Source organism: Phocoena sinus, chromosome 7 (genome assembly GCF_008692025.1).
Source record: "Phocoena sinus isolate mPhoSin1 chromosome 7, mPhoSin1.pri, whole genome shotgun sequence".
In the NCBI taxonomy this organism is placed as follows: domain Eukaryota; kingdom Metazoa; phylum Chordata; class Mammalia; order Artiodactyla; family Phocoenidae; genus Phocoena; species Phocoena sinus.
The window spans coordinates 22,844,011-22,863,459 of record NC_045769.1 but is presented as its reverse complement, the minus strand read 5'-3'; the positions used below and the strand labels follow the sequence as shown (position 1 = coordinate 22,863,459).

General features: G+C 42.5%; 1 protein-coding gene across 1 annotated transcript in view; it reads left to right on the top strand.

Moving 5' to 3' along the window:
- The window catches only part of VWC2L (von Willebrand factor C domain containing 2 like), a 148,442-nt gene extending 129,414 nt beyond the window's left edge, over nt 1–19,028 (top strand). Inside the window, exon 3 of the mRNA XM_032638289.1 lies at nt 18,880–19,028. Coding sequence (XP_032494180.1) covers nt 18,880–19,028 — 149 coding nt within the window. The remainder of the gene's footprint in view (nt 1–18,879) is intronic.
- The last annotated feature ends 421 nt before the right edge of the window (nt 19,029–19,449 follow it).

The following is a 19,449-nucleotide window of genomic DNA, read 5'->3' as shown; positions in this document are numbered from 1 at the left end:
TTGACCTTCTGTGTTTAGGGTGGACCAAACTTTTACCCCTCTAGAGATTCTCTTTAAGAGCACTAATAACAGCACTAGTAATCAATATACAGTTTGAAATTCTTTTAAAATCTATTGGGAAATACTGCTTGATATCTAAATCGACCCTTCCTGCTCTAGCATCACCTGCAAGTTGACTCAAGGGGTGGTGCTCTAAAATCAAGGTGTAGGCTGGGCTGCTGCATTCCCCTGGGCATCAGGAAAGACTCTGTTTGCTTGCATTTCCTAGCTCCTAGAGGTCACCGGCACACTTGATTCATGACCCCTTTCTCTCATCACTCCAATCTCTTGCTTCCCAAATCACATGTCCTACTACTGACTCTTATCCTCCCGTTCCCCTCGTATAAGAACAATTGTTATTACGTTGGGCCCATGTAGATAATCCATGATAATCTCCCTGTCTCAAAATCCTCAATTTAATCACATCTGTAAACCCCCTCTGGTCACATAAGGTCACATATTCACAGGCTCCAGGGATTATGATGTGAACATTTCAAGGAGGCCATTATTCAGCTTACCACAGGTGCTATAGCAAACAGGACACAGAAACAGAAGCTCCACGTACTTAGGACATTATACCCCCCTCAAAAGTATCAGAGAATCACAAACGAAAAGAAGCAATTAGGACAACATCAAGTTCTGCCACTGGAAACAAGCTGTACTAAGAAGTTGGCCTAGCCACATATTTACATTGTGAAAAATTGGGACCTGTCTAGAAATACAGGGTGCATTTCTTGAATCTTCCTTCTTGATTCCTAATCAGGACATCCTTGATGCCCCTTCTATCGCTTTATCTATGTGCCTCTGCTAAGGTTCAGAGAAAAACACTGACAGGATCAGAGACTTTACTTCCTAACCTCTTTCACAATCACTCTGCAAACTTTCTGATGTGAAGAAGTAACAAACTCAGATACGCAAATATTTTAAAAGTGCCCAATTCAGTGTTTAGAACCAAGTTGGCTCAAAAAGCTGCATGTGAAATGCAAGTGCTGCACAAATGCTCTTTACTGGTGGAATGCTCCAGGAAGTACAATCCCTAGGGCTCTGCTGTACCATTTGGAATGAAAATGAGCATCGCAGGAAAACTCAGGTGTAGCTAAAGGTCAGTGGAATTTCAACCAGATGTTTTGCTTCCCCACCACAGACCTGGCAGTAGGAGTGGTTCATAAATTCCACTTGGGGGAAATAAATGTAAACATTTTTAATACCATGTTTCCATTTCAACGTTGGCTCTTAAAGTTCAAAAGAGTCTCATATTCATTTTTCTTCGAGCGTATTCAACCAATGTTTATTACCATAAGTAAAGTAGTTTAGAATTTCTAAAACTGATCACTCCCCACCATCATCACCATCCCCTTCCCCTTCCCCGAACCTGTTTCTCTCTCTGCCCATCTCAGTGAATGGCATTACCTGTGTCACCCAATTCAGAAACCCAGAGTGAGCTACAGGCTTCTTCCCCTGTCTCATCCCCGCTCCAAGGTCATTAAATCCTACAGTGTAGTTTATGAAAGCTTTCCTGTCCATATTTAAAGTTATGCCTCATTTCAGACCCTTGACTCTCAACTGGACGAACGCAATGGTTTTGTAACTCATGTCCTTGCTCTCGTCTTACACATCTCTGTTCAGTACTCCTCTCTCTGGAGTGGACAGCGTGAGCTTCCAGAAGATGCATATCATATCACTTCCCTACTTTACTTTTTAGTGACTGCCTATCTTAGAGGTTAAAATACAAACATTTAATTTTGGTACAAAAGGCATTTCATAATCTTCTACCAGTCCTCTCTCTAGCGTACTCTACCCTATTCCTGGACCCAGTGATGCAGCTAGAAAACCTTCTCTTTGCTTAGCAATGCAACAAAAATTAGCAAGACAGCTCCTGATATTCACAACTTTACAGTCTCTTAGAAGGGATGAAACTACTGAGCTATGTTAAAAATATATAGAGACACACACACACACACACACACACACACACACAGTTGAACCTTGAGCAACGTGAGGGTTAGGGGCATCAACCCTCTGTGTAGTGATAATTTGCGAATAACTTTTTTTTTTTTTTTTTGCGGTACGCGGGTCTCTCACTGTTGGGGCCTCTCCCGTTGCGGAGCACAGACTCCGGACGCGCAGGCTCAGCGGCCATGGCTCACAGGCCCAGCCGCTCTGCAGCATGTGGGATCCTCCCGGACCGGGGCACAAACCCGTGTCCCTTGCATCGGCAGGCGGACTCTCAACCACTGTGCCACCAGTGAAGCCCACGAATAACTTTTATAGTTGATCCCCCATGTAGGCAGCTCCTCTGTATCTGTATCAACCAACTATGGATTGTGTAGTATAATAGTATTTATTATGGAAAAAAATCCACATATAAGTGGACCAGCACAGTCCAAATCTGTGTTGTTCAGGGGCCAACTGTATAGTTAAATAGTGTCATAAGGGAAGAACAAAGTGCTTTGAGGTTCAAAAATTAAAGAAAAAACATTTGGGTGAAGAATCAGTGTAAAATTCATAAAACATACTTCCTGTATACATTTTGCAAATAGTTATTTTAAAAAGGGCATTCAAGGTAGCAAAGAATATCATTCTGATCTTTTAAAGCCCTCAGCCAGATCTTACGAGTCTTCTTATTCCCGTTTAAAGAACTGAGAAGCCATAGTCAAGATCACAGTGAGGATGCTATTTTCGTGGGCAGTTTCAGTGCCTGGAGCAACCTCAGACTCTAGCTCGACAGGCGACCAGGGGAGAGAGAAGAGTGAATGTTTTAGATGTGTTATTTGTAAAACACACAAACAAAAACACTCTGCAGTGAGAAGGAAGAGCTTTCTTTGGATGAGTGGCCACTGTTGCTGGCAGTGTAATAGTTCTCATTTCTATAAATAACTATGATTGACGCCCATTTCCTTCCAGTCTATCAGCTCCCATGGACGTTCATTGACTTTGCTTTCCAACAGAGACCCTGTGGTTCATTCATTCACCCTCTCTCTTGCTGACTCCCACTTTTGCTAAAACTCCAAACCTACATCAACCTAAGTGTCTGCCCGCTCCTATACCAGCCCTAGGCTGTGGGAGACATCCACACATTCACATGCAGAGCACAGTAAGCCCGTCCCTTTCAGTGCTACCCATTCAGTCCCCACTAGCCGGCTCTCTTTTACTACATGCGCTGCCCCCTACTTATTCTCAGTAAATCACTTCACTCCCTCATAGCAAAATGACATAACATCATTTTAACTCCCTTCTTGGCCAACATCAAGAAACTTATCTGTCCTTATCTTCCTATCTATCTCAGGAGAATGTTCTTTCTTGTTAAAAGGTGGATTCTGGTTGCATAAATCTAGGATAGGGCCCGACATTCCTCATTTCTAACAAGCTCTCTGCTGATGCCTTTGCTTCTGGCCCTAAGATCACGGTATTTCGATGAACAACTCCTAGAACTCATCCCTGCCAGAACGTGCAGAACTTCCTCTTCTCCGAACCTGCAATGTTCCCTTCGCTGGGGGCTTTTTCCTCTAAGCACATAGATGGGCACATCTCCTGATGTTAAAAACAGCAGCAACAACAAAACTCAGAAGTTGACTGAATTACTCAATTCCAGCCCAGTACGTTCTCTCCCTCATCACTTACCCTACATTTCACCTTCTTTTCAAAAGGAGTCTTCTTGAAAGTGTAATTTACATATTTTTGTGCACACGTCACTCTTAAACCCACTGATATCCAGCTTCATCCCCACAAAGACGTGGGAATGCTTTTGCCAAGGCCATCCAGGGCCTGCTGGATACTAAATTTAATGGATATGTCCAACCCTTATTTTATTTTAACATCCAGCAGAACTGACTCCTTATTGAAATCTTCTTCTCCATTAACTTCTGTTATACCGTCTTACTCCCATCTCTATAACCATCCATTCACACACCACTCTCAGAGTTCCATTCCTCTACTCATGACGTAAATGTTAGTTCCTTGGGGTTCTGTCAATAGCAATCTTCCCATTATTTACTCTCTCTCTTCCTAAGAAACCACTTGCATGTATTCAATCACCATCTATATCCTGAAGACTTCTAAATTAATTGGTGCTTCCAGTTCAAATATCTCCCATGAGATCTCAAGCCACAGATCCCACTACTCACTCTAAGCTTTCCACTTGTTATAAGCTAAAGACATTTGAAGCCCAATATGTCTAGAACTGAACTCTGGACCTTCCACCGAAACTTGCCTTAGCTCCTATATTTCTTCTCTCCGTGGAAGATACCACCTGCTAGCCAGTACACAGTTCCTTTTAAATTTCACTTTTGGAGGCTGATATGCTGCAGCAATTCAAGCTTGGGCCAAATTGATTGTTTTTCTGGCTTAAATTGCATTGTGGACCTCAAGGAAAACAGGAAGAGTTGGCAAATTTACAGCTTTTAAACAAAATTGCCTTAAGTTAAGGGGATTCTCTTAATATAGCCTCTTATAAATTTGTTTCTTTTCTTAAGAACTTTCCCATTTCACAGGAATTCAGAACGTAAAGTCTCACACACAGGATCTGCTTTAAGCTAAAGTTCTCAAAACAGCGACATCTTTTTGATGTAAATTCCTTGTGTAACTGGGTACCAAAGCCAAAAGTATAGAATGGGAGCTGGAATAACAGAGCTCAGAAACTGTCATTCATTTTCCATTAACACTCCAATTCTGTCAGCAAAACCAGCGTATTCTAATTTTAGGCCAGGAATCCATACCAGGAGGACTTCCAGTAAATACAAAACCATCTAGTGATTTTCCAAATCTATGGCTTCACGTCCCTTGTTCTCCAGTTTAGCTCATCTACAATTTCAACCTCTCTCTTGTTAATATTTCCCATTCCTTTGCTCCTATCATCTCATGTCTGTCAAAACCCCAAAGCTAGAGAACAGCTAACCACTTAGTATCCAGGGTACACTATCTACGAACTATTCTCGGTACTTTATGTGTATTAACTCATTTAATAATCTCAACAATCCTATCAGATGTGTACTCTTGTTATTCCCAGTTCACAGATGAGGAAATGGAGAATAAGTGACTCGCCCAAGGTCACGAGGCTATTCAGTGATGCTCTCTGCCTGGGGCACTCTTCCACAGTATTGCTGGGCTCCAGTGGAAGCAATCAAATGGGAACCACTGCAAATCACAGTCAGCATTCTCATCTGGACCCTCAGCCTGTTCGCCAATTCCATTATGCTTCCCCAGGCTGCTGTCTTTTTCATTCCCAGAATGACTATGTCAACCCTCTCTTTTCCTCATCTTCTCCCTTTGCTCTCAGCAGATAAGTATCCCTACTTGCCAGAGAAAATAGAAATTATCAGAAAGAAACTCCTGTAGCTTCCTATTGCCTATTACAATGGACGAAGTTCCCTCTCTCCCAACTGAGAACACAGAATCCCATGCCCTACTGCTTTCTCGGGGAATCTGTTCTGTCAATTATCTTCCCCCCACATCCCACCTTTTTACATTCAACTCTTCTTTTCCCGAGACTCTCACCAGCATTTAAACATATTTCTCTCTCTCTCATCTTAAATATCTTCCCTCAACTCTGGCCTCATTCAGCTACTGACCAGGCTTTCTTTATGTCCACCCGTCCCTCAGCCTTCTGGCTTTTGCCTTTACTACTCCACAGGAAGTGCTCTTGTGAGTCACCAGTAAACCTCTCTCAGCCCGTATCTCATTTGCCATCTCAGCCGCATTCAACACTGCTGTCACTGCCCTTACCAGAAACATTTCCCTTCCTTTGCTTTTCTGACACCATGTACTGCTAATTTTTTCTCCTTCCCCTTTGGAGACTTCATTTCAGTCACCTTAGTTGGCTCCAACTGTCCCATCTGCTGTCCTAGGCCCTCTTTCTTCTTGCCCTACACCGAAAGCTCCAGGGACCCCTCATCCACTCCCCTGGCTTCAATTACCACTCGTTTGCCAGGGACACCCAACTCCTCCTGGCAGCTCAGTCAATTCTATTCTGCTATTCATCTCCACCTAGATGACTCGTGCGCATAAACTCAAGGTTCCTAACACTAACTGCGTTCTCTTTCCTCCAAACCCTGCTCCTGCATCAGTGTCCCACATCCTTGCTTGCATCAGGAACTTGAGGAGCATCTTCTACCTCATTCCACACATTCGCTCCACCACCAAATCATGTTGATTCAATCTAAATACTGCTCACATCCATTCACTTCTCTCCATTCCCGTGGCCACCACCCTAGTCTAGGCCACACTTACCTTTGCCTGGACTAATGTAAGAACTGATTCAATTGGTCTACTTTCTGCAACAGGGCCCTCACCCCTGCTCCAGCTCATTATTTACACTGAAGCCAGCATAATCTAGCTAAAAAGTAAATCTGGGCTTCCCTGGTGGCGCAGTGGTTGAGAGTCCGCCTGCCGATGCAGGGGACACGGGTTCGTGCCCCGGTCCGGGAAGATCCCACATGCCGCGGAGCGGCTGGGCCCGTGAGCCATGGCCGCTGAGCCTGCGCATCCGGAGCCTGTGCTCCGCAACGGGAGAGGCCACAACAGTGAGAGGCCCGCGTACCGCAAAAAAAAAAAAAAAAAAAAAAAAAGTAAATCTGATGATGGCATGGTTATGGTTTCAATGGCCCTCTAGAAGCAATCCAAAACTCCAAATATAGTTTTTTTTAAATACTAAGAAATTCCTCATACTTATGTCTCTGCTTTTATCTTTGGTCCCTGCTTCCACTGGCTCTCTACTCTGCAGTACCTTAAATGCTTCTCTAAGAGTCAAGCTTTTGTTGCACTTAGGAGATGTTCACATGTAGCTCCTCTGACCCCTTCCTCTCATTATCATCTATCACCTCCTCAAGGCACTCTTCTCTGACTTCTTAGACCAAATTAAATCCCCTTAATATGTTTACTGTTTTTTACAAATTTTATCCCATTGTTATTTATATTCAGTATCTACTTTTGCCACAACCATACAGGAAGGAAATATACCCGCCTACTAAACGTTATATTTCTAGACTAGAAATATTCCTAGACTAGACTCAGTATACAGTTTGTGAACCATTTATTTTTACTAATCTTGTCCTCAGTGCCACAGTTATTAGCTATCTACAGGCATTGTTAGATGAACATTAAAGAAAATGTCATTTTGTTTCTTAATTTACCCATGGCATGTCTAATAATTCATGACCATGAAAATCACGGAAATGTCAATAGGGCACCTTTGGTCATATGATCCACTAATGAAATAAGCTGCTCATCACCTTTTTTTTTTTTCTTTTTTTCGGTTGCAAGACATTTTGTGTCTTTGAACACAGAAAATGAAAATGGAAAGTTTTCTGTTTCATCTCCGTTATGAAGTATGCTGTGTGGATAGTGTGTGTGTGTGTGTGTGTGTGTGTGTGTGTTGGTACCCACTTTGTTGACAAGCATACCCCACGTCCCATTCCCCTCCCCCACAGTGAGGACGCTACTTCCATTCTAGTACGTTCACTCAAGCATTTAAAGGAAATGAAAATAGGTTTGCAATTTTTTCATCAATGAGGCAGGCAGTTTTAAAGATGATACTAAATTCGCTGTCAGAGATACAAAGTTTGTTGCTTAAAGAAATTCTATCTTTTATATGAAAGTTAGATAAAACTGAGTACTACAATCTTTTCTAACCTGTTTCTATCCCAAAGATAAATATATATTATTTTCTTTCCAGTGATAACCAACTTGGTTTTGGAAAGTGAGGTCATTAAAGCATCCAAAATGGTTTCAAATGCCAAGTTTCACACATGACTCTGATTCTCAAAGCTATCGTGTGGATAAAAATCACACTTATCAAAGAAACACAATAATGACAGCTCAGAGGCCGATGCTGAAACTTGAAAGTAATTGAAGCATTTAACCACCATTTTCTTGCTCGGAGTTTCTCCTCAGGAATGACCCACTGCTAAAAGCCTGTGTAGCATGCTGAATTCACTGCCATTGGGATAAGCTTAATCTATGTTGAGGCATCTTCTAAAACTCAGACTAACCACGCTATCTTCTGCAGCTTTTATCCAAGCTCTGCCTTATCCTAAAGCAAATTTTAGCCTGCATCGAAATCACCTAGAATGTTTATTAAAACACAGAAACAGGGCTTCCCTGGTGGCGCAGTGGTTGAGAGTCCGCCTGCCGATGCAGGGGACACGGGTTTGTGCCCCGGTCTGGGAAGATCCCACACACCGGGGAGCAGCTGGGCCTGTGAGCCATGGCTGCTGAGCCTGCGCGTCTGGAGCCTGTGCTCCGCAATGGGAGAGGCCACAGCAGTGAGAGGCCCACGTATTGAAAAAAAAAAAAAAAAAAAAAACCCACAGAAACACAGATCTTGGACCCCATACCCACAGTTTCTGATCAGGGTCTGGTGGGGCTGGAGAATTTGCATTTCAAAGATATTCTCAGTGATACTACTGATCAAAGGCACGTGTTTTGAGAGCCTGTCTTAAAGTTATGCCCTTTTCCACAATACCTAGCATTCCTTCCTCCCAAATTACGTAAAAATTAGTTTCCTCTTGGCCATTCCTAATACCTCTTCATCCTTTTGTAATTCCTTAGGGCCAGTACTGTCCCATAGAAATATCATGTGAGACGTACACTGAGTTTTAAATTCTCTAAACTTAGTTTCAAATTTATGTAAATTTTCTAAAATTCAATTTTCTATATTAGCCACATCAGAAAGTAAAAAGATGAAATTAATTTTATTGATACATTTTATTTAACCCAATATATCCAAAATATTGTCACCCAACACATACTTTATATAAAAAATATTAACGAGTGATTTTACTCCTTTTCTCTTACGTTCAAAGACTTACGAATTCCTTGAAGTCTGATGTCTGTTTTTGACATTTACAGAGCATCTCATTTTGGACCAGCCATATCTCAAGTGCTCTATAGGCATATATGGCTAGTGGCTGCTCTCATGGACAGCAGTGCCATAGAACTTTAGAGTCAAGAAAACTGGGGCACTGAGGGCTCTTCATGGTCTGCCCACTTCTATGACTTTCACTACATTTTCTCAGTTTTAAAATGTACCTGATTGTCAGACACATTATAGATTTAACAGATTTTAAGGAAAAAAGGAACAATTACAGCACTAAATGTACACATTGATTTTAAAATGCATGTCAGTCTAAAACTTCTCTTTATTTTTATACATAGAACCAAATATTTCATGATGCACTTGTTTTCCTCCTGCTACTTGTCCTATCCCCATCTCCTCCCCCATCAGCAATCCCTTCCTCCAGCAAGATAATCCTCGTTAACAACTTAGTATTTGTGCTTCTTTATTTTTCCTCCATCCTCATATAATTCTATACAAATGTACACACAGAAGTTTGTCTATATTTGTTTTATTAAAACAGGATATTATACCCACTTCTCTGCATAATTTTTTTCTTATTCAATAATAATTCATGAAAATCCCTGCAAGTCAGCTAGAGGTTACAGTTCATTCCTTTTCATAGCTACAGAAGAGTCTATGAAGTGGAGTACCATAATTCATTCATTATTTCTGTTATTGCTGGACATTTACACATTATCCTTTTTTTAAGCACTAAGAAAATGCTATAAAAAAGCAGAAACCTTTAGATAGATAGGTAGATAAATTGATCAATCCATAGATAGCTATCATTGCCTACTCTCTCTTTAAATTAGCTTGCAGGGACTTCCCTGGTGGCTCAGTGGCTAAGAATCTGCCTGCCAACGCAGGGGACATGGGTTCCATCCCTGGTCCAGGAAGACCCCACATGCCGTGGAGCAACAAAGCCCATGCACCACCACTACTGAGCCCGCACTCTAGAGCCCACACGCCACAACTACTGAGCTCGCGTGCTGCAACTACTGAAGCTGGTGCACCTAGAGCCCGTGCTCTGCAACAAGAGAAGCCACCTCAATGAGAAGCCGCGCACCACAACGAAGAGTAGCTCCTGCTCGCCGCAGCTAGAGAAAGCCTGCGCAGCAACGAAGACCCAACGCAAAAATAAATAAATTTAACAAAAAAATTTTTAAATAGATAACTAAATAAATTAGCTTGCAATCTCTTTGTTAGCCTTTACCTTAGACATTCTCCCACCATATCTGGGCTCTTTCTTTCTAATAAATGAAACCAGCTGTCTGTACCATCCAAGCAAATCATTTTAAATCAATTTCCTAATGAATTCTTCCACAGTCAACAACTGGTTCAGACTAATATATCTCCCCTTAACTCTCCCCAGTCATGCTCTCTCTATTCAGCTGTTCTCTTCAACTGTCTGGCTTCCTGGTAAATAGTAAACAAAGCTGGGGAAAATCCACATAGGCATGATTTTTTTGTTGTACATCCACTCACTTTGCAAAAAATACTGGTTGACATTAACCATATTAATTTCTTCACTGATATTTTAAAATTAAAAAAAGAAACACAGACTAGGAATCAAAGGTCCTGTAATCCATAAGCTACCCAAAGTAGCACAGATGGTAACTCAAGTAGTAATAATAATGAGAATGATAAAGAGCAACAACTAACATTTATTGTTAGTTCACGATAGGCATTGTTCTAAGTACTTTACATATGTTAACTCATTTGCTTCTTCAAAATCTCCATAAGGTAAATACTCTTATTATTTAAATATTATTCCCACTTTATGGCTGAGGACTCTGAGATGATACCTCCAGGAAATGGCAGAAGGAGGACTGAAATGTAGACAGTATGACTCCAGAGTTCTATCTGCTCACCTCGAAATAAAGCGCCTCACCTGGGAAATAAGTAAGTAGTAAATCACCTCACCTCCTCTCTGTTTGAAACTCAGTGCCCTCAGCTGTAAAATGGGTAGAGTAATACCAGCTCTTCCTACCTTTAGGATTGCTGAGAAGAAACATGAAAAACACGGAAAGCTCTAACAAGGGGAGGTCATCTGGTTTAAGGTTGGAAAATTGGGCTCAGACTATTTCATCATCTGAAGCAAAAACTAACCAGATAGTGTTTTATACAACAGCAAACCAAGCCATTTTCTGACCACACATATCCTTGTGAAGGTGAGACTGGACACACAGGGCCAGCTAATGCAGACTGTGAATGACGCCAGATTCTCACAGCTGCTGATTTGCCTGGAATTAGGAAAAAAAGCAGCCAACCTTTACCTCTCTTGTGTAGCCTGACCGTGTCCTTCCTCTCTCTTCTCCAGTCTTCGGACTTTGCTTAATAGAAGCACCATGCTATAAATCTTACATACTTAAGGGCCAAAAAACTCTCCAGGGCCCGCACACTGAAATTTGTGTGGGAGTTCAGCAGTACTGAATTTTCAAATAAAATGATTAACAGGCACCTCTAAGGCAGCCTCTGAGAAAACAATTCTTCCTGACTTGCCACCTTAATCCGAGGAAGCTTTTTGTTCTCAGGTTTAATAAAATAGTTGGAAAGTAACGTAGGGATGAGGGTCTAGAGGCAGGTAGAGAGCAGTACCCCATTCTCCAGTCTGCAGGCTCCCATTAGCAACCTGAATCTCATCTCTGCTCTCTGTCCAGGCCTAACTAGGCCACTGGCATGTGCTACTGGGGAAGTTTCAGTCACTGCGTTCAATTTTCACTGCAATCAGCTCTAATTACTTGTTGCTAGAAACATTTTCTCCAAGATTTTAATAGTCGGAAATGGGTTCACCTGATCGGAAGCCTACTTGCTTTTTGGTAGCACAATAACATCTGTCAGACTTCCTGAAGCAGAGAATTAAAATCAGTTAAAAGGATGAACATAATCCAATCCAATTCAATCCCAGACTGATGCCTACAAGCCTCCTATTTGCTGAAACAATGATTTAGATGCCCTGGCAAATAAATATAGGATGTTTATAGCCTAACACAATAGGAATCTGCCTCATTTATGCAGCAGGAAGATGGTTTACAGCCAATTTCTAAAAGACACCAAGCATCAATAATAAATTTTCAAATCAAGGCCAGAAACTGCAATACTCAAAAAAGGCCTGTCAGGAAATATGAAACTGTTGTCAGAAGGAGGGTTTTCAGGGACGCCATATACCAGTTTATAATCCAGAAGTGACAATAAAATGGTCGTGGCCAGCCTGGCTTTCCAAGTCTCTGGGAAGGAGGAGGCTTGGCTGTAAAGGAGATCTGGGGCAACAAGAACAGGGCATCTCCTACTGAGAGATCTCAGCGCCAGCCTGGTGGCCTTTGGAGACGATCGCTAGAGCCACACTTTTTCTCAGCTACATCTGCTTCTTGGGAGCAATTCCTGCTTTGCACTTATGGAGAAGAGGCTGAATAATGCTGTTGGAGGGGCTCAATTCTCTGCCCCACAGGGACTGTGTAGCCAGACCTTCCCTTTACTTATACATGTGTGTATGCTCACACACACATACACACACACAGACTTAAACAGGAATTTAAACATCCTAACCTTTTCCCTCTAATCCATCCCATACCATCCCAGGTGCTGTTGAAACTTGCAGGAAGGGCTTCCCTTGTGGCGCAGTGGTTGGGAGTCCGCCTGCCGATGCAGGGGACACGGGTTTGTGCCCGGTCCGGGAAGATCCCACGTGCCACGGAGCGGCTGGGCCCGTGAGACGTGGCCACTGAGCCTGCGCGTCCGGAGCCTGTGCTCCGCAACGGGAGAGGCCACACAACAGTGAGAGGCCCGCGTACCGCAAAAAAAAAAAAAAAAAAAACCTTGCAGGAAATGAAAAGTAGCTCCTACTCACAGGAAGATTGACTTCTGGGATGGAGCCTAGAAAAATGGCTCTGGGTCGCAGCTCAATCACTTACTAGCTGTGTGACTCTGAGAGAGTCACTGATACTTCCGTGTCTCATTGTCTGACCTATAATACACAGGAAATAGCAGCTCATGTGAGGAGGAAGTAAGGTCGTGGGTGAAAATTCTTGAAAAGAACTCCCAAGGTGTTCACTGAATTCACTGTTGCCAACTGGATCTGGATCTCATCTGAGCTTCCTACAAGAGCAAAGCTGGGGAGTCAGGAACAGGAAAGGGTACCATTCTGGCTGACATTTGGAGTGATAGGAGCCTCTCCTCGAGAAAAGTAGTCAGAATAAGACGGTTGGTATTTAAGCTCTCCCATTATCTAGCTCTCTGCCTTTTATTAAGTCCCTTAATCTCTCTGAGCTTTACTTTCCTCATGTATGCAACGGGATTCATGATGACACCTTACAGCATTACGGTGAATATGAAACAAGAAAACATATACGAACATGTTCTGTAAACTCTAACGAATGTTCCCTCCCTGGGTCTAGGCCCTCAACTACACTGTCTTGTTTATTTTCTTCATAGCTCAGAATGACTTGAAATGTCCTGTGTGTTTTTCTACTGTTTGTCTGATTCACCCCACTAGAATGTCAACTCCCCAAAGGCAGGAGCTCTCTGTCTTAACAGCTGTATCACTCATGCTTAGAGTGGTCTTTTTCTGAATATTTCTTACCTGATTGCTAGACAAGCACACTGGCAGCCCCTGAGAAAAAATTTTGAAGCACATGAAATCTTCCCTCATTGACCCCCTGCCCATCCATCTTAGCATCCGAAATGCACAACTGCCTCCTTCCTGTGACTGGGGAATCCTCTATGTATGAAGCAAGTCTCTCTCTCCCTAGAGAAGCTGCAAATGCCAGGTACCCACGTCCCAGCCTCCCTTGCAGCTAGGGTGCAGGAATCTGACTGGGCTCTGTCCCCAGGCTCACCCGCTGCACACTTCCCACTGAAAGGTAGTGACTTCCAGAAGAACTACACAATCCTCATCCTGGCAAGACTCTGGTCAGGGAGCTGGCTCTGCTGAGGGCCTTCATAGCAGCATCTGGGGTCCTGGGTTGGGAATATCGATGGAGCAGGCTGCTATATCTGCACCCAAGGTGTGTCTTCCCTGGGTCATATCTGTGGCATGATGTCGGCCCTTGTTCCTGATTGTCTTCCCTCCAGGCATGGTTCCTTGGGCTCTTCTGGATATCCTCTACATACAACTTTAATTAGTGCTTTTATGCTTCACTTATCCAGGACTGGTTTGTTGTTTGACAGATAGGATCCTCCAATTCCCCAAACAGCCCAGTATCTCCATCAGATTAAAAGTGACCCTGGTCCCCTAAGAGACTCCAGCTAAACTGTCTTCCTAGCAATTACCTGCTCCCCCCAACAACCCTTTGCCTTTTCCCAGATGAAACTGCACGTTTCCTGGTGTTTTTTCCCTTAGGACCTTACTTTCTATAAGAGGTAATCTGATCAGTTAATTCAAGCCAATGTGTTCATTTCTGGTGCTAATTTAATATTACCCCAGCATTTTAGCAGATACTTTTAATGCCTCAGAGCAAAGGAGAGAGGAATCACACAGTGGCCAGGGCCTGTGAGGGTTCTACTCTTTGTCTGCAATCTCAAAGGTCCTACCTCCATTGAGACATCATGGACAGTCCAAAGATGGGTGCATTGTGGACCAATCACATGGCGACCCTGGTGCAGTTTATGGAATCAGTCTTTACTTCATGATTATTGACGTGCCTGCATATACACAGATGCTTGTGTGCACACACACACACGCACATGCGCGCACACACACGCACACGCACACACACACGCACACACACACGAACCCCTACCTAAATACTTCACTGGCTTCCCATTGCTTTTAGAATGAGGAGCAAAATCTTTAACATCCCCAGTAATGCCCTGAATCCTGAGCCCTAACCCAGTGATATAAATGATTATACCATCTGGCTCTCAGGTGGGGAGAGGGGCAGTTAAAATCCTGATTTGTAGCATTTGCTGATTTTAGTGGCATAAATACTTCCCAAATGTTACTTTCAAGCTACCAAAATAATATCAACAAGGTTATAAAATTCCTGAATATTTAATAATGGCTCTCTCAAGCCAACAGGAGCCCCCAGCTCCAGAACACCACTGTTTTCCCAGTCACTTCTCAGTACACTCGTCATTCTAAACCCATTCATTGGCTTTTCAACTTCCAACTTCCTCAGTGGGTCAAATATTTCTGTATTACTAGGGCTAGGCCTGATATATATGTCAGGCCAGATCTATAAGTTCAGAAAATAATTTTGCTTCCAATATATAACTAGCTGGTTCATACTATTTCATGTGGTTAAGCAAACACATACTGAGTTTTTAATATTTCCAAGACACAGTATTAGGCCTGGACCATCAGAAATAACAGATACTCCGTTCCTGTTTTCAAGGAACTGACGATTTCAATCTACCTGACAGATGAGACCTCCTGCGTTCTGAAAGATCTCTGAGAGAGGAGGCCTCACCACACTCTTGGCAACTGCCACACTCAATTCTCAGTTCGCTGAGTAATTTGTGTGTGTGCTTCTAATTCCTTGAGAATCAATGCATCTCCATTTCCTCTTATTCTGGGTGCCAGAAGCAAGAACATTTGGTCACCATTCTTCACATAATAAGCCTTCACTCCCTGAGAGTTATTGAGTTATACCTTTGTCTTCTCTTTGTAGATTAAATAATTCCAATCCCTTTAACCTTTTTCAGAGGTCCTATTTGCCAGCCTTCAGTTTAATCATTTTCACTGCACCCTCTGGAGTCTCTCCAAGTCTTCAGCATTAAAATTTGTTGCTTTTGCCATTGAGCTCACTCTTCTAAGCAACTTATTCTTTCACGTAAACCAAGACAAAAGAAGAGCAGCCCCCAAATAAAAGGAAGAGAGTAGACAGAAGGACAGATTTCCTATGTAAGGAATTCATGTAGGACACTCACACGTTGAAAGCAAATAGCATTTGTCAGCACTATTAAGGAAAAAGGGCCAAGACCAGAAGAATTTCTAAATAGTGCCAACCATTCTGCTTGACAATTATCTAAATTACTTTTAAGCAGATAAGGCTATTAACAAGCGAATATGGGGCTTGCTTTAGTTACACCTGAAGTTCTCAGACGGGTGCTTATAAAATCATTGTTAATGAGATCAGACAGGAGTTTTTGATTCTGTACAATACCTCTGGCTGCCAAGCAGACTGTCCAGAGGTTACTATGTAATTTACAGGCAGCGCCTTTGACTGGTCAATCCTGGCAAAGTGCAAAGGATCTTTCATTTCATTCTGTCAGTCAATAGAAATTAATATTTCCTGAGCTGAGAGCGCAGGAATTCTAAATGAGTTTTAAGAAAGGATGTACAGAGGCTGATCAAATACATGCTGATCACTGTATGGTACCAACATATGCCAAAAGGCGCAGATATGGAAACCAGAGCTCTGGTAAAAACCCTCTTCAAGATAAGCACGATGACTTAGAGATCTCTCTTACCAAGATCCCTCCCTGCCTTTTTCTCTTATTGTTCCACTGAGATGAACCTGCCCCCTGTGAGCCAGTAGTGTGCCACACACACACACACACACACACACACAGAGAGAGAGAAAAAAAGAGAGAGAAAAGGAGCGGGGTGGGGGGGGAGAGGGGGAGAAAGAGGGAGACAGAGGAGAGAGAGTGTGTGAAGATTCTACTGACACATTTCCAAATGCTTTCAAGAAGCTGGGAAAACTCTTTCTGGGTAACATTCTACCTGTTCTGTTTCAGGGACTTCTTTGTTTTGGAGCCAGTGTTTAGAAAAAATAAATTATTTTCCCATCTGGAAAAGTTAAAAGTATACAATTAGGGTGAAAACAGTTGGTTGGATACGGAGAAGTGGAAAGAGAGAGACTATTGCTTTCTCTGGGCTAGTTCTGGGAAAACTGTAGTTAGTGTTCATCTAGTTCAATTTCTGAAGTTAGTATGGCTGTGGTCAGACCCTGTCTGGCTGAGCCCCAGCAGGGCTGAGAGAGGTCTGTCAACAGCAGCCATGGGAAAACCAGCTACGTACTGAAAAAGACTCCTTGCCAAGTTCTCTAATAACAGGACACATTCATGATTTGGTGTGGAATTTTCTCAGGGAGGTGTAGACCCAAAGACAGTTCAGCCTATCAAACAATGACTTAAACACTAAGACTTATGGAATTGATATAGTGATCCTTAAATAATCGGCAATTAAGATGGCCAAGAGCTTATAACCACAGCATCTTAAGGAGAAGCACCTCCTGGGCGAAAGAAGACAGTTCACTAAGCTGTTTAATTTATCCGTGTGGACCCATTATACCCCTCCTATTCTTGCTGGCTCTTCATGCCCAGGCACACGCCCCAGGTGTCTGTCCACCTGAGTGAAGGAAAGGCATAGGTACGCAAACGCAGTTGGTAAATAAATGCACAGTTGAGCTCCGGGAGCTCTGAAACAATGGTGATTAAAGCTGTAGCATATTGAATAGTTGTGTGTTGAGAAATCAACATTGTAATGTAATAATTACCATTTTTAGAAAGGCAAGATTCCAATTATGAAGTGAACTACAAATCACCCCGATTTCATTTATTTCATGGTAAAGACAGTCTCGTAAATTGTTACCAAGTGGTAAGCAAATGAAAGCAGGGCACTGATATCAATGTATGTTGCCATGTTACTTTGTAGTGGTAACGGCAAGTGGCCAATAATATTGGATGAATAAATCACTAGTAGACACAACTCAATGCTCCCTCTCTTTATCTAAATACATACCTCAGAGACTTATACCAAGTCGTTTCTAAGAAACAGCAATTTGCATCACTCTGCTATAATCCACTGCACCTTGGGAAGCAATCTTTATCCCATTTAAATTTGAGAAATAATATCACCAATACCGAACATGCGCATTTCTACATTGGGAAGGTTAAAAGAAAACAAAAACCAAAGGGGGGAAAAGAAAAGCAGAGAAAATAAAAGGAAAGTAAGGAAAAGGGGAGAAAGACAAGAAGTAAAAAACGGATCGGTGAATTTTAAAAACATCTATCTTTAACGAACAAGTGACATTTTCAGTAAAGTTTTTCTGAATCTGAAAAAGTAAAATTCCTGCTGACTTTCAAAAGCCAAACCTTTGGGTCATTCTTTAAAAAAATAGGTAACCAGCAGATTAAAGGAACTCCATTTACAAAAATCAAATGAACCTCTAACAAAGCTTGTTTGGGACATGAATAAATCATCTGGTCATGAATTATTCATTGTTATCAAGAAACAAGCCGGGATTCCAGGAACTGGGCTGAGGGAAGTGCTAAAACCAGGGAGTGAGTGAGTTCATTGTCTCAAACCCACCATGGGAAGGGAGAGGACAGGCCACAGGGTACTGACGAGTGATGCTGACCATGCTAGATGGTTTCAGGGGACACTCTGGCAGCATTTACACCCCAGAGCATAAAGCAAATAGAGTTTAATCCTTACCTTACTTTAGAAAATTGCATGTACTTAGTAACAGACCATAAGACATTTTGAGCATTGCATCTTTTTTCTTTTGAACGCGCGACATACATGGGGAATATGAGCTGTATGCAAAAGACAGTAGGAGTTAAAAGTTTGCATTTAAGGGAAATGACTAGAAAATTCCTTAAAGATACACTGTTAAGAGTAGTCTGGGGCTTCCCTGGTGGTGCAGTGGTTGAGAGTCTACCTGCTAATGCAGGGGACACGGGTTCGAGCCCTGGTCTGAGAGGATCCCACATGGCGCGGAGCAACTGGGCCCGTGAGCCACAACTACGGAGCCTGCGCATCTGGAGCCTGTGCTCCGCAGCAAGAGAGGCCACCATAGTGAGAGGCCCGCGCACCGCGATGAAGAGTGGACCCCGCTTGCCGCAACTAGAGAAAGCCCTCGCACAGAAACGAAGACCCAACACAGCAAAAATAAATAAATTAATAAACTCCTACCCCCAACATCTTCTTTAAAATAAAAAGAGTAGTCTGACCTACTCGTTCGTGGCTTTGGGGGTTATATTCTTTTTATTGGGGTCGGGAAGAAGGAAAGGGAGCCTCTCACACTTAATCAACTAATCAGCCTATGTATGTGTTCCAGGTCCAAACTGCTTTGCAGGAACTACGATCATTCCGGCTGGCATTGAAGTGAAAGTGGATGAATGTAACATCTGTCACTGTCACAACGGGGACTGGTGGAAGCCTGCTCAGTGTTCAAAACGCGAATGCCAAGGCAAGCAGACTGTGTAGAACAGATTCCCACCCGATGACGAGCTCTTAGGAGAGAATGCTATGCCTTCTACACTGCACATGTTTAAAACAAGAGAAAACAAACAAACTCCTGCCAGCTACAACAGGGTCACCAGCAAAACCTTTTAGGGTTGACAAAAGTGAACATTTTACTAAGAGGAAATTTCTCTTTCTTTCTTGCTATATAAAATATATATAGCATATAGCTATCAAAACTGCTTTTGTAACTATCCATGCTTGATGGTGACTTGACAACTGGATTTCTGGAACAAAAAGAAAGAAATAGCCTTGTACAGGTTTCTTCTCTAGTGACACCTCTGGCCTGCCAGCTCACCATATACTGACTTTCTCCATTTTTACTCTTCTGTAAACTGGCATTTTTCTCTTGGAGTGATTTCTTTTTTCCCCTTTAGAGTCTAAG